Source organism: Acomys russatus, chromosome 32 (genome assembly GCF_903995435.1).
Source record: "Acomys russatus chromosome 32, mAcoRus1.1, whole genome shotgun sequence".
Classification (NCBI taxonomy): Eukaryota; Metazoa; Chordata; class Mammalia; order Rodentia; family Muridae; genus Acomys; species Acomys russatus.
The window spans coordinates 36245730-36265583 of NC_067168.1; the positions used below are offsets into that span (position 1 = coordinate 36245730).

At 49.4% G+C, this 19854-nt stretch overlaps 1 protein-coding gene across 2 annotated transcripts in view; it reads right to left on the minus strand.

Moving 5' to 3' along the window:
* Positions 1-3726: 3726 nt before the first annotated feature.
* Positions 3727-19854, minus strand: part of Klhl18 (kelch like family member 18) — a 44794-nt gene continuing 28666 nt past the window's right edge. The window contains exons 5-10 of one of the 2 annotated variants that reach the window (XM_051140204.1): positions 15791-15951; positions 14026-14162; positions 11945-12182; positions 8676-8780; positions 5477-5588; positions 3727-4371 (exon numbers count right to left, since the gene is read on the minus strand). In XM_051140204.1, the coding sequence (XP_050996161.1) occupies positions 3985-4371; positions 5477-5588; positions 8676-8780; positions 11945-12182; positions 14026-14162; positions 15791-15951 (1140 nt within the window). In that variant the 3' untranslated portion in view covers positions 3727-3984. The remainder of the gene's footprint in view (positions 4372-5476; positions 5589-8675; positions 8781-11944; positions 12183-14025; positions 14163-15790; positions 15952-19854) is intronic. The other variant, XM_051140205.1, reaches the window with a different exon arrangement.

The window sequence follows — 19854 nt, forward strand, 5'->3', positions numbered from 1 at the left end:
AGCAGGGACAGCTGAGCGCTCACATCCAGGTCTGACCAAGAGGCAGGAGGCAGAGACCTAATGCAAAACTTTTAATACCTCAAAGCCCGCCCTCAGTGGCACACTTCATCCAGCAAGGCCACACCTCCTAACCCTCTCCAAACAACCACCACCCTGGGACCCAGTATTCAAAAGCCTGAGATGTATAGGGGACATCTCGTTCAAATCACATCTCTCAAAGAGTGCTCTTGCTAGAGGTTCATTTGGCTTTCCCCTTATTTTCATGAAAACGTTTGTAATTTGTCCAATATACTTTTCTTATAAACCAAATCAAATAAAAATATAATTTGCAGGCAGGCAGATCTCTGTGAGCTCAAGGCCAGCCTACAGAGTCCAGGACAGCCAAGGCTGATACACAGAGAAACCCTGTCTCAAAAACAAAACAAAACAAAACAAAATTTTACTGGGGCTGGAGAGATGGCTCAGAGGTTAAGAGCACCAGCTGTTCTTCCAAAGGTCTTGAGTTAAATTCCCAGCAACCACATGGTGGCTCATAACCATCTATGAGATCTGGTGCCCTCTTCTGGTGTGGAGGTATGCATGCAGGCAGAATAATGTATAAATAATAAATAAATCAATCTTGAAAAAATATAATTTACTTCGAATACTTAAAAATGTTAGGAGGCCCGGTGTGGTATGCCTTTAATCCCAGCACTTGGAAGGCAGAGGCAGGCAGATCTCTGTGAGTTCAAGGCCAGCCTAGTCTACAAAGTGAGTTTAGGACAGCCAAGGCTACACAGAGAAACCCTGTCTCAAAACAAACAAAAACAAAAAATGAAAATGTCAGGAGAAAACACAAATAGCCAAAACACAAAGAATGTACATTTATATAATTCCTGATTGTGTAATGGTTCTTTTTGCTATAGGTAGTTTATTGTATATACGTGTAATAATATAAATGTATATGTAAAAAAAATGTTAAAAAAAGATGACTGACTTAATTGGTCAAGTACAAAACTGAGGAGCTGTATTTGATCCCCAGCACCTAGGTAAAAGCAAAAACAAAAACACTGGATGGAGCAATGTGCCACCTACAATCTCAGTACTTGGGGACAAAAGTTTGGCAGATCCCTAGGGCTTGCTGGCTAGTCATTCAAATCAAATTGGGTGAGCTTCAAGCTCAGTAAGAGTACCTGCCTCAAAATCTAAGGTGGAAAGCAATCAAGAAAGACACCCGATGTCAACTCCTGGCCTCTACACACATACCCAGAAGAGAGACAACGATCAGGAAAAGGCAGGAGAAATAGGTGTGTTCTCTTTATTTCTCTTTGGTTTCATAACACAAAAGACATGCAGTTTATAAATAAAAAGTTTCCTGTGAAGAGGGACAGCATTCCTACTTATTTCCATCTTTTGTTCCATCAGGAGGCTGGCCTTCAGCTGTCTTCGGCTTGCCATGAAACCCAGAAGAGAGCCAAGACTGAGAAGGACAGTGGCCAGATCCCACGGCCCACCAAGTGGCCTCTGACCTATCTCCTGGTTACATTCCTTCCACAATGTCCTTGGGTGATGTCTGTTTTCCCATGATCCTACTGTTCCAACACTACAGAGTCAGATCAGCCATCTGCCCTCAGACAGGGGAGTATGAAAATGTTCCTGTTTGCTCAAATGTGCTCAGAACCCAAATCAAAACACTGGCTTGATGTGTCTTGAAAACACTGTGTCTGTGTAAGCGCTACACGAGGAGGTGGGGGTGGACTCAGGAAGGCTACTCTGACAGCAGCAGGCCAGGGGAAGATGATGTCAACTCTAGTGACGCAGTCTGCTAGCACCCTAAGGACCAGGAGGCCCACCTGGGAGCCCACTGAGGGTCTCGGCACCTTCATGGTCGGGGCTGGGCAGCACATTCACAGAAGGACTTAAGAAGACGAGTACGGATATACCATACCCCCCCTAACAAGACTAACAGGGAACTAAGACCCATAGTGCCCCGGAGTCTACCTCAGCTGGCAAACTGAGGGGCAGGGAGAAATGCTGGCGCTCCACGGGGAGCCTCGTTAAAATTTATCAGTATCAGATTGTTCAGTCTTTTAGAATAAAAACATTATTTTCAAGTGCTTATAGCAGAGGCCCAGCTCTTCAGCTGCAGGGAACGGAAGCCCTTCCTTCTGGATCCATGGCAATTACACACACTGGTCACCCTGAGGGCCTGGGGCAGGGGATGCCCCCAGGCTTCACACGGCGCTGCTCTGAGCTGGCTTCCAGGCCGCTCCAGGCAGGCCGCAAAGGGGAAGAAGCCAATCAGGTGGAAAGCAGGACCCCAAGACCCAGTTTGGGGCTAAAAATAATTATACCTTTCTAGTCTCTACTGGGAGAATTTTAGAAAACCAGATTTTGGCAGCAGCAGTTGGAGGTCAGGCCCACTGCCCAGTGCACTGGAAACAGAAAATCTCCACCTGGGTCCTTCTGTGCTGTGTCAGGACCCATCAGAGCAAGAACGAGCATGCGTGGCCTCTCTTCACGAGGTCATTTGCCAAGATTAGAGGAAGAAATATAAAATCTCTTCTTTGCAGCAGCAACAGACATGTTTTAGTCTTTAGGCCTTTACATAATGGAGCCAGCGACGCTTGAATGCAAAGGCCCATCTTGCTAGTCACTCTGCCAAGGGCTGGAGGGAAGAGGGACCGTCGGGGTTGGCGAGTGCATGGATGGAAAAGCAGGGGAACAGCAGGGCAGAAGAGTCACCTGACCAGGCTAGCCCATGGCTGGTGGGAGCAAGGCCTTGGTTAGGTCTCAGAGCTACCGATGGTCAGTGGGCTCCAGAAGTGTCACGATGAGGGAGGGTTATTCAAGGATGGCAGACGGGTAAGATGGCCAGACATGCTGTTTCCTGCCGGCCAGAGAGGGAAGGGATGTGAGTGGGAGTGGGGCTCTGGAGGAGCGCTGAGCGGCAGTGGGATGTAACCAGGGGCGACAGACAGCTGGGAGCTCCGGTGGAGATGACTGGCAGCATTCAGCCTCTGATGGTGAATGAGGAGATGAACCCATGAGCACCTTGCTACAGGCCCAGTCAAGAATGTCCTGATTTCAGAAACACTGGGGCTCAGAGGGAACCCCAACTGCTTTAGGACTCGGGACCCTGGGACTCGAATGTGGGAGTGGATACCACTGTTGTCATGTTTGATGGTTTTCCATTTGAACGTGTATTTGCTTTTAGTGTCATTTATGTTTTCTTCCTGTGGAAAATGTTCACTTAAAAATGTCTTTTCCTTCCAGTTTTTCTTGAACATTTTCTTGTTGCCGTTTCCTCCAGTTTCTCTCAAGCATCTCTATTCTCCTTGTTTCTCCAGGACAAGTGGAGAAAGACCTCACTGAATTCCCAAAAAACAATCAGGCATGGCGAAGTCTTCTGTCCTCCCTGCTTGCTGGAGACAGGGACAAAGTCCTCTGTGCTCGCTGCGGAAGGAAAAGCCATATACGCATGCGCACGCACGCGCACCACCACAGGCAGTCGGAACACCAGGGGCTCCCTTCTCTCCCAGCTTTATCCTACACTTCCCAATAGGCTTGGGCACTGCTGCTCCTCGTGGCAAATGGGCCACAACAAGGCTGCAGATAAGCAGGGAAGGAGGAGCGTCGGATGGAAGGCCTCCTGCGCATGGGCACTCATAGCTCTCTGGCAAGTGGGAGCTGGGCCAGCTGCCGCAGGCCTGCATGCTGGGCTTGGATGGAGCCTGTGTGCGCATGGGCCAGCAAAGCACTCCCGCCTTACCGGCTGTGGGACCCAGAGGGACGCTTGCCTTGTGCTATGCACCTTGATAACCTAAGGTCACAAGGGCAGCACAGTGAGGGAAGACTTAAGCACCTGGAATAACTGTCCCTCTGGCAGGCTCACATCTCACCCTGTCTTCTGGTCCACCACTGCCTCTTCCGAGAGCACTTTCCCCTGGAAGGAAGCGCCTATGCTTGTACCAGATCCCTAATCCACCGCATCCCACCCTCTCGTTAGATGGTGAGCAGAGGGATGCAGCCCACACCAACCCCTCCCTCATGGCATGCCATGGGGGCCATAAATGTCCAGCGGTCCGTCTCTGGGTCGTACATCTCCACCGAGCTTAGGTTTGACTGTCCATCGTAACCCCCCACGGCATAGAGGCGCCCACAGCTGGCCACGAGGGAGACCCGACTCCGGCGTGTGTGCATGGGCACTATGAGGCACCACTGGTCTGCCACAGAGTTATACATTTCAGCAATACTGAGGAAACCAGAGCCATCGTAGCCCCCACACACAAACATCTTGCTTCCCAGGGAGGCAGCACCGTGTCGGCAGCGCTTGTTGAGCATGCTGGCTGCTGGGTGCCAGGTGGCCGTGTGGTGGTTGTAGTGTTCCACCTGCAGCAGGGAGAGAGGCGCAGGTATGACATGGTGAGAACCAAGGCCTGGTCTGTGGGGTGACCCTGCAGGGCACAGAAGCCCACACGATGCCAGACTGGGAGAGACTGGGGAGAGGGAGCTCAGTTAGCACGTGCCCTAGCTCTGAAGCCATCTCTTCATATCTGCTCATATCTGCGTACCTGCTGCTCTTCTACTAGGCTGATGCCTTCTGGGCACATGCAAGGAAATGAAGAAAAGATTTTCCCAAGGAAGGGCTTCTGGGTGATGGCGGGGCTGGAAGGAGAGTACTGTCTCATGCAACTGTCACAAGCATTTTCTGTCTCAGTACTCACTAAGCACCACTGCATGGCTGCTGACAATTTTTTCCCCCCGTGAGGCAGGATTTCTTTGTGTTGCCTTGGCTGTCCTGGACTTACTTTGTAGACCAGGCTGGCCTCGAATTCACCGAGGTCCACCTGCCTCTGCCTCCCCAGGTGCTGGCAACACAGGTGTGCACCACCATGCCCAGCTGGATGCTGAGTCTTTTAAAAGAATAACCGCCGGGCATGGTGGTGCACGCCTTTAATCCCAGCACTCGGGAGGCAGAAGCAGGTGGATCGATGTGAGTTTGAGGCCAGCCTGCTCTACAAAGTGAGTCCAGGACAGCCAAGGCAACACAGAGAGTCCCTGTCTCGAAAAACAAAAAACAAAACAAAACAAAAAGAATAATCGTAGTTTCCAGCAGAGTGTACAGAAGAACACAGTAGCTGGTATTCACTCCTCACATGATGGGCTTGTTCTGGAGAGGGCTTTCGCAGGCTTTTCTAGCATCCCGTGGACACCGAATGGGGCAAGTTCAGGATGACTACACCCTCCACTTCCTTGTGTACATGGGCTCTCTGGATGCTGTAGGACACAGGCTGAAACCTCAGTAGATAACCTTAACCCAGTAATGGCAGGGTTAAAACTTTTTTGTTTGTGTGGTGCTGGGGTACTGAGCCCAGGGCCCTATGCTTACTAGACAAGCAATATACAAGTGGGCTACACTCTCAGCCCAGGGCTGAATTAAAAACAAAACAAAAACCAAGGATGGAAGAAGTCACCCGGGAGGGGCCAGACTCACACTGCTGAAGATCTGCAGGCCATCGTGGCCACCTGACACGTATATCCTGCCCTCGAAGACGGTAACCCCAGCAGCACTGCGGTTTGAGCTCATTGGAGTCACTACTGTCCACCTGCAGAGACAGTGGAGACAGGAGGGGGCGTGAGATTCAGAGTTGATGACCTCCCAAGACAGCTTAGCCAGCTTCAGGCGAATTTTTCTATGTCCTCTAGTGTCCTGATAGTTTATCACTTCTCTTATCGCCTCTGCAGATAACGCCGACTACTGCTGCTGCCTCTCGACCGAGCCTCAGATCCACAGCCAGTCACCACGGCATACAAAATCAGCACATCTCAAACAACTCTGCAACTGCTCTGCCTTCCTTGGCCACCTAGCTACTCTACTTATAAAACTTGAGTGAGTGGGGCTGGAGAGATGGCTCAGAGGTTAAGAGCACTGGCTGTTCTTCCAGAGGTCCTGAGTTCAATTCCCAGAAATCACATGGTGGCTCACAAGCATCTATAATGTGATCTGATGCCCTCTTCTGGCCTACAGCGTACATGCAGGCAGAACACTGTATAATAATAATAAAAAATAAATCTTAAAACAAACAAACAAAAAACCCACTTGAGTGAATGGTTCCTTTGGCTTCTCCCTCTCTCAGCATTCTTGTGGTCCCCAAGTCCTGGTTGGTTTATTTCCTGGTCACTGCTTGTTCCCATCCTAATACCACTTGCCTAGCTCTGGCCTCCCACCTGGACCACTGCAATGGTGGTCTTGCTTTTAGGCTAGCTTTACCACCATCCCACACAGGCGGCAGTTATACCGTGGCCCTGAGCTGGAGGCTCACCGCCTTCTTTAAGGCAGTGCACAAGTACTTCAGTGTAGGTTTTGTTTTGCTGGGTTTTCAAGACAGGGTTTCTCTGTGTAGCCCTGGTTGTCCTAGAATTCACTTTGTAGACCTGGCTGGCCTCGAATCCTCTACCTCTGCCTCCCAAGTGCCAGGATTAGAGGCATATGTCACAATGTCCATCTCTGTTTGTGTTTTTGAGACAGGGTCTCACTCGGGTTGGCTTTGAAGTAGAGGCAATCCTCCTGTCTTAGCTCTCAAGCCCTGAGGTGACAGGATGAGCTACCATGCCCAGCTTCTTTATCGTGTGGCTTTTATCCACCAAGAAATGCCCACACCATACAGTGGGGAATTTCTTTTTTCTTTTGTTTCTTGCTTTGTTTTTCGAGACAGGTCTCTCTGTGTTAGCCTTGGCTGTCCTGGACTCAATTTGTAGACCAGGCTGGCCTCGAACTCACAGCGATCCACCTGCCTCTGCCTCCCAAGTGCTGGGATTAAAGGCGTGTGCCACCACACTCGGCTCCAGTGGGAATTTATTTGGACCCCTCCCTGCCTGCTGTCTCCTTGTCTAGGATAAGCAATTACCACTGTTTAACTTTTTTTTAAAAAAGTGTGTGTGTGCAGGTGCACATGCATGTGTGAAAGTGCGCATAGAACCAGATGGCTGTTATCCTCAGCACCGTGTCCACCTCCTTTCCTTGAGACAGGGCACCTCATTGGCCTGGAACTCATCTGTCAGGCTAGACTGGCTGGCCAGCAAGGCCTGACAGCTCCTCCTGTCTCCACCTTCTCATACAGGATTGTGAACAGGAGCCACCACGCCTGGCTCAACTCATGCTTGCAAGGCAAATGCTTTATAAACTGAGCCATCCTCCTGCAGCCTCACTGTCCGTCCTTGTTGTATCTCACCTTGCACCCCTGCCCTAGGGAGAGGAGTGTTCCCAACTCTGCACCTAGAGATCCAGACACAGGCCTCCAGGGAAAGGGGATGACGATGCACTCACAGCCTGCCAAACTGAGCACTGGGAGGACCAGCCTCCTTCCTGCCGGATGATAACCACAGTCAGTTGTTAGGCAACGGGACATTGGGTTTAGAGCATCCTGATAGGTCTGTTCAGCCCATCTGCCCACGTTGTGTTATCTAAGATGGGGGATTCAAACACTAGCATGAGCAATCCAGCCTAACGTTGCCAATGTTTTCTAGTGTTCCACAAGGGCATCCTACAAGATTGCAATGGGTGTCACAGAAAACGTAGGTTTGAACAGGCTTCCTCGCTGCCAGATTTTCTAGAACATTTGATTTGTCACATGTCAATGGAAAGACAAGGGCTTTGATGGAACAGATACCAACTTTCCCCAAGCTTTTCTGACCATATGTTTTCTTGCTTCTGCATTGGCCTCACTGCCTTGGAGCATACTGTCCACGATGCTCCTCACTCCTGCGTTTGCACTTACATCACAATAGAACAACTTAACTAAGACACAGACCAATAAATAAGTGTTTTGGAGCATCACCACCATTTGCTTGTTTGTTTGTTTGAAATGGGTTCACAAGACCTTGAACTCCCAAGCCTCCTACCTCCACTTCAAGTGGAAGTATCGGCATGGATCACCATGCCTGGCTTTAGCTCTTTTGAAATTTAACCAGAAGATTTATTTAACCAAGAATTTTTGTTTTTCTTTTTTGAGACAAGGTTTCTCTGTGTAGCCCTGGCTATCCTGGACTCAGTTTGTAGACCAGTCTGGCCTCAAACTCACAGAGATCCCCCTGACTCTGCCTCCCGAGTGCTGAGATTAAAGGCGTGCTCCACCATGCCCAGCTTGTTTTGTTTGTTTGAGACAAGGTCTCATTTTGTAGCCCAGTCTGTCCTAGAATGTACTATGTAGACCAGGCTGACTTTGGAGTCACAGAGATGCACTTGTTTCTGTCTTCAAGTGGAAGGATTAAAGGTATATACCATCATGTCTGGCCTTTAACCAAAGACGTTTAAAAATCTATGACACGCAAGTATTGTTAAAGTTCCTCCCTGCCCGGAAGAAGCTTCAAGCTGGGCGTTCCAGCGTGTCCCTGGGCTGAGGTGGGATACTGGAGTCCTTGAGTTGGTGACCTCTTCTCCCACAAAGCAAAGCAAAAGTAAACAAAAGGTGGTGGTGGTGGGAGTGGGGAGGGTTGGAAGCCTGACAAGCACAAAGTCTGATCGTGGGGAAAGCTTAGCTGAGTCCATGGTTTATGTCCATAGTTCTAGCACCCAGGAGGCTGAGGCCCAAGGACTGCTGAGTCTCCATCTCAGAAAAGCCGAACCAAACAAACTCAGCTTAAGGAGCAAGCTGTAGCTCTAAGATCCGTACTGGGACTGAAGTCACCCTTACTTGTCTGTCTCGGGTGAGTAGGTCTCCACAGAGTTGAGGGAGGAGTTGCCATCGTAGCCTCCACAGACGTAGATCTGTCCATCCAGCACGACGGTCCCCATGGCACTGAAACAGACAGAATGGTCATTCCAGCAGCCTGTCACACGCATGAAGAAATTAATCTGCCAACTGTCTTTTTCTAGAATAGACCCAACCCCTGGAGCACACCCAGCAAAGGGCTGAGAATTAAGAAGCTGCTAGTGGGTCCTCGGCATCCGCTCCCCCGACATTCCGGCTCAGGACAAGCTACCTCCCTTTCAGGCACTTAGTCCTTGACACGCTCACCTCATGTATGATGGTTTCATGTACTTTTTGTTTAGGTAGCTGAAGATGACTCTGAGTTCCTAACCCTCCTGTCTTGTTTCCCAACTGCTGAGATTTCAGGTGTGCACCACAGCAACTAGCCTGGTTTACTCCAGACTGTTTTTAGGGTAGAGAGATGGCTCAGAGGTTAACAGCACTGGCTACTCTTCCAGAGGACTGGGTTCAATTCCCAGCACCCACACAGTTGCTTACAACCATCTGTAACTCTAGTTGCAGGGAATCTGATGCTTTCTTCTGGCCTCCTCAAGTACCAGGTAGGTATATGGTGCACAGAAATACATGCAGGCAAACATCCATACACATAAAAATAAGTAATACAAATTAAAGTGCTGGGATTAAAGGTGTGCATCACCATTGCACGGCAAAAAATTGTCAAATTTGTTAGGTATTGATACCCTTCTAGACATGGACATGAAACACACATGAAGTAACCATATTTCCCTTTTCTTGGTAATGCCGGGAATTGAACCTATGGCAGTGCTCTTGCTGGAGCAGGCATCCTACCACTGAGCTACAGCCTTAGTCCCAAACACAAGGCAGTTGAGTCAGGAGTTGAATAATGACATGAGAACGAGTCAAAAGGTGCTCCCAAACCATTAGCCACAGTCAAAGAAGAGGTAAAGAAAGCGCAGAGAGAAGGGAAGGTGCCGACTAGTGTGGGCTGGAACAATCTGGTACAGCCCTGGAAGAAGGTGGCCTGCAAGACAGAAACAAGATGGAAGAGAGCAGAAAGGAAGCTGCCACTCACTGGCAGGATGGAGAGCTACGTGGGATGTCAGAACAGATGTGACTAAGAACATTTTAAAGTAACCTGTAATTTAAAAGGGACAAATGGACGTAGGCCCATGTTGCTAATACCAAGGCATTAACCACAGCGAGAGGAACACCCAGAGAACTTTCCTCCCAAATAACACACCAAACCCATGGCCATCAACGCAGGACAGTCTCCCAGAGGAGACACACAAGCACAGCCAACTGACTGCCATGGAAGTAAAAGCCGCCTGTGGGGGGGATGTGGGGGAATGAGCCCCTTGTTCACAAAATGCTGCAAAATATCCAAGGGCAGAGGGGAACTCAGCAGGGTGGGGGAGGGAGGAGAGACTCCGAGAGCATCCTCGGAAGAAGCACATCCTTGCACACGCTGTTTCTTCCAAAAGGCACGAGCACAGACGCTCTGTGTCTCTGGTGTCTGTGCTGCAGGGCAGATTCCTCCCAGCCCATGGCCGCCTGCTAATATAGCCGAGAAATGTGGAATGTGTGTGTCACCTTTATGTGGCAAAGGCCTCTACACTAACTCCTTCCTCGCCACTTAGGCTACCGTTTAGCCTCTTTCCCCACTTCCCAGTCACATGCTCTTCCAAGTAGAGACCCAGAAGTATGGCAAGGAGGATGGGTCCGTGAGGAAAAAGTTAGATCACAGAATTATACAGAAAAAGCATTAAAGAGCAACCGGTTAGTAGGTTTCAAACTATGCTTTAAAAACTGCACAGAATTCTCCTCCCTAAAATTGGGTACATGTCATAGAAGGTCAAAACACAGGCAGATCTGTTCTGGTTAAATGTGCAGGGACCTTGGGCTTCTTTCTGTCCCAGTCCCTATGAGGAGAGCCAAAAGAGCAACATTTGCAACTGTTCATCTGCTGCGGCCGGATGGGACCCAAGAGTGGAAGAACCTGTCCAGTGACACCCTGTAAATGGCATGGGCCCTCCTGCCACTGCAGCGCATACCTGGTGTAAGGGACCATGCTGCCTGTCATCTCTGGACTAAGAAGGCTAAACACGGGCACTACCGTGATGTCTTCTAATTATGTTTCTCACGCCGGGAACGTGAGCGGGCAAGTGGTGGGGGACACGGATAGCTAGACTGTGCTCGGCGATGTATGAGTTCGGTCCACCCTGAGAATGCCCTCACATCTGGGAATGTGGTCCACCCTGAGAATGCCCTCACATCTGGGAATGTGGTCCACCCTGAGAATGCCCTCACATCTGGGAATGTGGTCCACCCTGAGAATGCCCTCACATCTGGGAATGTGGTCCACCCTGAGAATGCCCTCACATCTGGGAATGTGGTCCACCCTGAGAATGCCCTCACATCTGGGAATGTGGTCCACCCTGAGAATGCCCTCACATCTGGGAATGTGGTCCACCCTGAGAATGCCCTCACATCTGGGAATGTGGTCCACCCTGAGAATGCCCTCACATCTGGGAATGTGGTCCACCCTGAGAATGCCCTCACATCTGGGAATGTGGTCCACCCTGAGAATGCCCTCACATCTGGGAATGTGGTCCACCCTGAGAATGCCCTCACATCTGGGAATGTGGTCCACCCTGAGAATGCCCTCACATCTGGGAATGTGGTCCACCCTGAGAATGCCCTCACATCTGGGAATGTGGTCCACCCTGAGAATGCCCTCACATCTGGGAATGTGTGTGACATCACCTGGTTCACGCACCTCCAGGGCAGTGAGAGGGTACGCATAGCAAGAGGAAGAAGGCACAAGGGAAACCTCCCTGGGTTTCCTCCAGTACTAGTGAGGTTAAATCTCCTCAGCCTCAGGTTTCAACTTTAATCCCACCTCTTCCCTGAGGTCTTCCAGATGCTCCAGTCCAGTTCCTCGCCCTCCTGGAATCTTCCATAACACACATTTTCAGTCCTTAGCTGGCACTTACATAACAACACAACTTCCACATGTCCATGTCTTGGCTCCCCAAGTTCCTCAAAGGACAAGGCAGGTATTTTATGCTTAAGCAGATGGGGGCTTGCTCTCAGGAGGTGCTGGCAGTGGCTGGCCTGGCAGCAGGACTTCCCCAGGACAAGACTTGCATTTTACTTTATTATGAGCCCCTACATGGGGCTCCCCAGATGCTCAGTGTGTGTGTTCAGCCTGCATGTGGCGTCCAGAATACCTTCGCTTGCTATTCATGCTCCCCACTCTGGTCCATGTGTCCGTCTCAGGATTGTAGGCCTCCACGGTGCTCAGCCGCAGCTGACCGTCGTATCCGCCAATAGCGTAGAGAAGACCGTTCACCACAGCCACACCCACGCGGCTGCGGGCCGTTGTCATGGGATGGCACTTTTCCCAGCGATTGGCGATGGGGTCGAACACTTCTACCACATTCAGGGAATCACCTGCATAAAAATTTGCTACTCAAATTAAAACAAATGAGACCACTTGTTTAGATCATAGTTGCTGGGTATTGACTTTATGGGACATTGGACTCCGTTCTATTAACTCTTCCCAGTGGGCCCACTAAGGACTCTAGCTATGGTAAAGACGTTAAACATTTGCTTTTTCGAGAGAGTAGTTTTCAGTTATATCAGGTAAGCCTCTTGCTTGAAATCGACATTAAAGGCAAACGCATAGAATGTTTGGCCAGCGCAGGAAGCATGCACAGAGAGGAGGGCAAGGGTCCTCATGCTAACTGCCACTTATTCTAAGCTGCTTTGTGTCCACATCTGGCTTTGAATGTGAAATTAAAGGCTAGCAGAGTTGCCGGGAGGATCAAATGACATCATGGACACAGCACCCAGCACGGCTCTAGAATATACTCAGAACTCAGTGAACAGTAGTCACAGTGACCAGGAATGATGACTTGAACCCTTTCATCCTCCTCAGATTATGATTAGTTAAGCAAACAATTCCCTCCCAGCGCCCCGGTGGGCCAAGCACTTGCTATGCTCTTGTGCTTGTTACTCAAGACTCACCTTTTCTAGGTCATACTATTGCCAAGCAGGAGGCTGCTGGCTACCATTCCTAACCTTAACTGAAACAGAACTGAACTTCCCTCCAGGAGGCTTTCCTAGAAATGTGACTGTATAGAATACAGAGCTACTTTAAGGGGAAAAAAAAAAAAAAAGAGGGTAAAGGGCTGGAGAGGTGGCTCAGCAATTAAGAGCACTGACTGTTCTTCGAGAGGTCATGAGTTCAGTTCCCAGCAACCACATGGTGGCTCACAACCATCTATATAATGTGATCTGATGCCCTCTTCTGGCCTGTAGGTGCACATGCAGGCAGAGCTCTGTATACATAATAATAAATAAATAAATCTTTAAGAATACAGAGCTATGCATAATGGTGGATTTGTGCTGTTTTGTTTTGGAGGCGGAGTCTCGATACCTGTAGCCCAGGCATGCCTGAAACCCAAGAGCCCCTGCCTCACCCTCTGAAGTGCTGGGATCACAGTGTGTGACCAAGCTGCTGACAATGGGTGGGTGTAGGATGTGTTGGGACTTCCTTCCTGGAGGCAGTAGGAAGAACTAGAAAGAATTACAGACCGGGCTCAGCGGCCTGGGGTACTGGATTATCTCAGTCTGTTCCACGTGCAGCTGTGGGCAGTGTCACTGCTGCCCTCGCTCTAGAGCTGAGTGAGCGCGCCGAGGATAACAACCACCAGGAGGTGGGCCTGCTCAAGCATCAGGAAGAACCCCAGTCCTTGCTCCGACAAAGGAGAGTGTATACACTGTCCAGGTTCCCTGGGCTTCAAGTTCCTTCCCTATTTGTAAATTATGTGGCCTAGGCTGCCCTGGCCTTGGGATCCGTCCAAGTGCTGGGTCAGCAGGTGTGAGTGGTACTGTGCCCAGCCCCTCCCTCCCCCCTCTGTTGCTGTTGACACACACAGTAATCTTCCTGCCTCTCATTATTAAGTACTAAGATTCTAAGTGTGTGCTACACTGCTCAGCTTTGTTCTTTCCTGAGGCAGTCTTACTGTGTAACTCAGAGTAGCCTCAAACTCACAATCCTCTTAGCTCCATGACCCAAGTGCAGGGATCACAGACATATGTCAGTGTCCCTGGACCGTCAAGCCCAATTCTTTAAGAAGCCTTTAGCACTGACGTCAGTTCATTATTGTAAGTACATAGCAAGCTCCCCTCTAGGGCAGGAGACAGAACAGCATAAAGAAGAATTCCAACAACCAGGCTAGCTTGACTGCTTCTTCACTCAAGGAGTCCTGGCAAGGGCTCTCCACAAAGGGGAGCTGCAAGGTACCTGCTGAGTTGAGGCCCCCCACGGCGTAGATGAGCCCAGCGATGGATGTACAGCAGCGAGGCCGAGTCCTGAAGGCCGGCAGGTGGGGCCGACGCTCTGGCATGAGGTGATAGTCCTTTGCTTCATCTACCAGGTCTCTGCAATAAGGTACACGATGCTAAGAGAGGAGAAAAGGAGGTACCCTCCCACCTTGGTCCACATTTACACTCTGAGCCTAGCTCCTCCATATATCAGTGTAGGCACATCGAGTCTTCTGGAATATCTGGCCTATCAGTGTCTGTCTGTCTGTCTGTCTGTCTGTCTCTCATGCTGGGGATTGAATGTTCTACTACTGAGCTATAGCCCCAACCCTTAGGTGAGGTTCAGTGTCAAAGAACTCAGGTGAGATCAGGGGAAATCTATGCAAGGCTACTGAGACACGCTCAAAAGTGAAGGAGCAAAATGAGCAGTGGCCACCTCAGCTAGGATGACAGAGCAACTACCTTCTAACAGGTGTGACTTTGAAAAACAGTGTGGGGGTTAAAATGGAAGTGTTGGGGGCTCACAACCTCCAATCAGTCACCCATCTCCTGCACTAACTGCTGCTAAGTGCTCCAGCCGGATTTCCCACCTCGAGCCTGCCTCTCTAGCCCCTCCAAACCACTGACCACTTTGATTTTTCTTTTTTTTCTTTTTGGTTTTTCAAGACAGGGTTTTTTTCCGTGTAGTGTAATGGCCCTGGCTGTCCTGGAGACCAGGCTGGCCTCAAACTCACAGAGATCTGCCTGCCTCTGCCTCCTGAGTGCTGGGATTAAAGGCATGCGCCACCATGCTTGGCCCACTTTGATTTTTCTTTCTTTCTTTCTTTCTTTCTTTCTTTCTTTCTTTCTTTCTTTCTTTCTTTCCTTTTCAAAGACAGGGTTTCTCTGTGTAGCCTTGGCTGTCCTGAACTCACTTTGTAGACCAGGCTGACCTCAAACTCTCAGCAATCCACCTGCCTCTGCCTAAGTGCTGGGATTAAAGGCATGCGCCACCACCTCCTGGCTCCACTTTGATTTTTCTAAGAACCTTCTTTGGTAGCTACTTACTGCTGACAGAATAGTTCCTATGCCCCAATACTACCCTTCAGACTGCTTGTCACAGGGCTCCAGCTCCCTCCAGCTACACATCCCCACTTGCTGACACACTGTCACAAAGCCTGCACCACACCACTGACTTCCCCCTGAACCGGCTGATCCTAACTAGGGGTGAATTAACGCAGAACTGAATGTGTGCAAAAACAATCTTGTTTACAAAGGAAACAAAACAAAACAAAACAAAAGGCAGAATTGCACTGTGACTGCAGCAAGCATCTGAAAAGACAGACCTTTTCTCTGCCTAACTTTGCTGGTGGCTCTGGTAGAGCCTGCACACACTGGTACACAAGACCTCCCTTTTCCATCACTCATCAGAGGCTAGTGCACTAGTTACTCTTTATTGAAGAAGGCGCGGAGCCCCAGGAAGTTTCATTTGTACAATCAAGTCAGCTGCCAGTACGGGCAAGGTCCAGCCAGGGTCATAGGCAGGACACAAACTTTCAGTGGATGAAGATGAAGAACACACGGAGGGGAGGAAAAGCCCCCCTGCTCCTACATGGCATCTCTCTCAGCAATGTGTGCGCATCTTATGCAATTCATGCACCATGAATTAAGACTGACTGCTCCAAATCCTTCCTCCCCTGAGCTAGGACAGTGGTCAACTCTTCTTCTTTGCCTAGACCCCGGGCGGTGTCCTCAGACACACTTACCTGCATTTGTGGCAGCACCGCACCAGGTCATCTTGCTGCACTCGGTCTGATAGGAACTGGGGCCGGCAAAGAGGCAGGCGGATATTAGACAGCAGCTCGGGCAGGCACGGTCCCCTCTGCTCCTGGTCATATCTGACCCAGGCCAATGCAGCTTCAAAAACCTATGGGGCAAAGAGCAGATGCTGTCACAGCTGCACAGAGACCACACTCCTGCCTCCGCAGTCTCCATTCTTCCGCTGCCTACACTGAGACTGGACCTCGGGCGATTCTTCTTCCCTCCTGCTCCTTTCTGGAATCCATAGCTTTCTTTACACTTCTCCAGCTATGCTCTTAGGTCCATTTTTGTTTGTTTGTTTTGTTTTTGAGACAGAGTCTTCTATGTAGCCCAGGCTGCCCTACAAGAACTCAAGATCCAAGGGCTGGAATTACAAGTGTGTGAGACCAAGGCAAGCTGAGGTCCACTCTTTTGTAATGTAAGCCTATGTTACTGTAAAAGCTTCCTGGCTTTCACTGTCCTTTCTTTTCTGCATCACAATAAAATGTCTCCTTCTCTTTCTGCATGCTGCTCTTGGACCCCACCAGCTCTACATTTTCTATACCCTGGCAGGCCAGGCCGGTTCCTCTGCTTACACCATCCAACCTCCAATGGCCATTTTTCTCCCTCTTTTCATTTAAGCCTATCCCCATTCTCTAAACTCTAGCTCGAGATGTATGTTCTCCTAGGAGCCTTCCTTAACACCTCCAATCGCAAGCACATCACCGTCGGAAGCCCCTCAGACCTTACAGGCTGCCATTCAGATGATGGACTGTGAGCTGCCCCAGGACACGCAGGTTACTAAGGAAGCTAGGAGGCAGACACTGATCTTAGGATGAGGTCCATGCTGCCAAGCTCAGGATCCATTTCCCTACTGGTCACTAATATTCAGGGGTGGGACAGAATATCTTCAGATATTTTTGTGCTAACACCTCAATGGCTGCTTCCTAGTGTTGGGAGCAAGGCCAATCCGAGACTTTCTCAGAGGCCCTGATGAAGGGACAAAGGGAAGTCTACTTCTGTCCTTGCCCAGGGGCAGACTTGGCAAAGTCCAATATGGGGCTGGGGCAAGGCCAAGGTATTGAGGTTTTGGTTCCTGGGGAATCGACTTTCCCTCTGAAAGACTGTGGTTGTCAGCCCTGAGGCAGCTGTGTCTGAGGTACCCTGTGTTCTCTTGCCAACACTGTCTGATTTAGCCTTCTGCTGACTGTGGCCCATTTCCCCCTGTAAACAATACATAAGATATTATTCTTGTTTGTTTGTTTGAGACAGGGTTTCTCTGTGTTGCTCTTGCTGTCCTGGAACTCTCACTCTGTAGATCAGGCTGGCCTCAAACTCAGAGATCCACCTACCTCTGGCTTTCCAGTGCTAAGCTTAAAGGTGTGTACCACCACTGCCTGGCAGAATGCTATACTTCTTAATAAATCTGGCATAAGCCATCAGTTTATGCAAAACCTCTGGTCCCAGCTTTCTGTCTTTTTTATTATCTCATCTCCAATCCTCCCCACTTGACACACTCACAGCAGGCCCACTCCCCCCTTCCTGCATTGTGTGCATACATGTGTGTGTGTGTGTGCCACAGCAACATATATATGGAGGTCAGAGGACAATCTTGGGTGTCAGTCCTCGTCTTCTGCTTGGTCTGAGACAGGGTCTTTGTTTTTGCTAACTGTGCACACCAGAGGAGCTGGGCCCCAAGCTTCTCGGGACTTTCTGTCTCTGTTTCCCATCTTACGGTAAGAGCACCAGGACTACAGAGGTCACTGGGGTACCTAGCTTGATGCGGGCTCTGGGGATCCAAATTCAGGCCCTCATACTAGTAGAAGAAGCTCTTCACCACCCACTGAGTCATTTCCTTAGTCCAGGCTAGGGATCTTGGTTGCAAGTATCCTAAGTGGCTCAGATTCTGATTGAACTTCTCAATGGATCAAAGGCAGTAGTGATGCCCCAGGTGTTTACTGTACCAAACTTCTGACTCTGTGTTCACTGTCCAGTCACTGGCAACCCTGGCTATCCTGTCGCAACAGCATGCACTGCCCTGCTAAGCCCACTTGCACTACACCCTTATTGATAAGGAAGAACATCCTTTGCTCTTCTCTGGCTGATAATGCTCTGCTTTTATTTTTTTCCTGACCACTCCAAGAAGGTAAGACTTTTACTTCTCTTTACCAATAGCTCTGCTATGTATGACAGTTATAAACAGCATTTGAGAGCATCCCAATATCATAGTGGTGTGTGTGTGTGTGTGTGTGTGTGTTTTGAAACAGGGTTTCAGATATGAAGATGACCTTAGAGTTCTAATTCTACTGCCTCCATCTCCCCAGATGTGCACAGCCACATCTTTATGTAGCACAGGGCACTTGACTGAGGGCTTTGCTCGTGGTAGGTGAGCACTCTACCAGCGGATCTACAGCCCTAACCCTGATTCCACAGCGTTAAGTCCACCCATGCCCCTTCCAGCTCTCCCAGCTCAGAAATTCCCATCATCTCTCACACTGCCCCAGCTCCATTTCAGCTCTTTGGATCTGATCTAGTTCCTCTCCTCTCTGCTGACCTGTGCTCCAGGGGTTGCTACATGGGTGTCCTCCATTCCTGTGCCAAGCTCCTGCTTCCTTTGATCATGCTTACTTGAAAGAAGAAAAAACTCTAACCTCAAGGCCAGCATTAGCCGGGTGGTGGAGCACCCCTTTAATCCCAGCAGAAGCAGGTGGATCTCTGTGAGTTCGAGGCCAGCCTGGTCCTGAACAAAGAGCGTTCAGGACAGCCATAGCTGTTACACAGAGAGACCCTGTCTTGAAAAACCAAACCAAACCAAAAAAAAAAAAAAAAAACCCTCCCAAAACCCAAACAAACAAACAAATCCAGCATTAAAAAAAGATTTTGTTTGTTTGCTTATTTGTGTGTGTGTGTGCGTGTGCACGTGTCTGTGTGGGTACCATAGGACAGAAGAGGGTGATGGATGGACCCCCTGGAGCTATAGTCAGGTTGTAAGCCACCTAAATTGAGGAAACAAAGCATGGGTCCTCTGGAAGAACAGAAAATGCTCTTAACCGCTGAATCATCTCTCCAGCCTTCAAAGCCCAGCTCTTCAAATTCAGTGTGCCTTTCACTCTCTACCTGCACCACGATATGATGCCAACAGAGAGCACAGCACAAAACTAAGAGCTTTCAGCTTAAGCGTAATGTCAGGCCCTGCTCCCTAGTAAGCCCTCTCCATCTCCCGACCACTGTGCATCTCATACACTTCGTTTCCCCACATTTCTAACCTTCTTCCCCCACGCTCATTCTAAGCTGAGAAGACAGAAACAAACCAGAGAAGAATGTCAATAAGAGACGTCTCCTAGCACCTCCCTGCTGTGTGCACACTGGCTCTCCCATGGCCGCTATGGACGGAGACGGCTTTTGCTCCTATCTAATACTGCTCGAGCCCTGTTGTCTTAGACACTGATTCTTCTGACTTCTGAACACCGCCCAGCCACCATTTTCTCACTTCCCTGTGTCATCAATTTTCCCCGTTTCTCTGGAAAGTCCCATCAACAGCCAGCGATGTATAATTTCTCTTGGCCTTAAAAAAAAAAAAAAACCACCTCCTCCAAATTCAAGTGCTTGATTTCCAGCTTCTAGCAATTATTGTTTCTAATAATAAACATTGGAGGGCTGGAGAGATGGCTCAGTGGTTAAGAGCACTAGCTGCTCTTCCAGAGGGCCTGGGTTCAATTCCCAGCACCCACATGGTGGCTCACAACCATCTATAATGGCATCTGATGCCCTCTTCTGGCCTGCATGTGTACATGCAGACAGAGCACTCATAAAATACATACATACATACATACATATTTAAAATATTGGAATTAACTCAAGCTCTAAGAATAAAGGAAATATAGCTGATAAATATACTATTATTTAGATGCTAAAACATAGGAAAGATGTTAGGAAAAATACATGGAACAAAACAAAACTCCATAATACATAAAAACCATATTCATCATTTGTTGGAAGGAAGGAAGGAAGGAAGGAAGGAAGGAAGGAG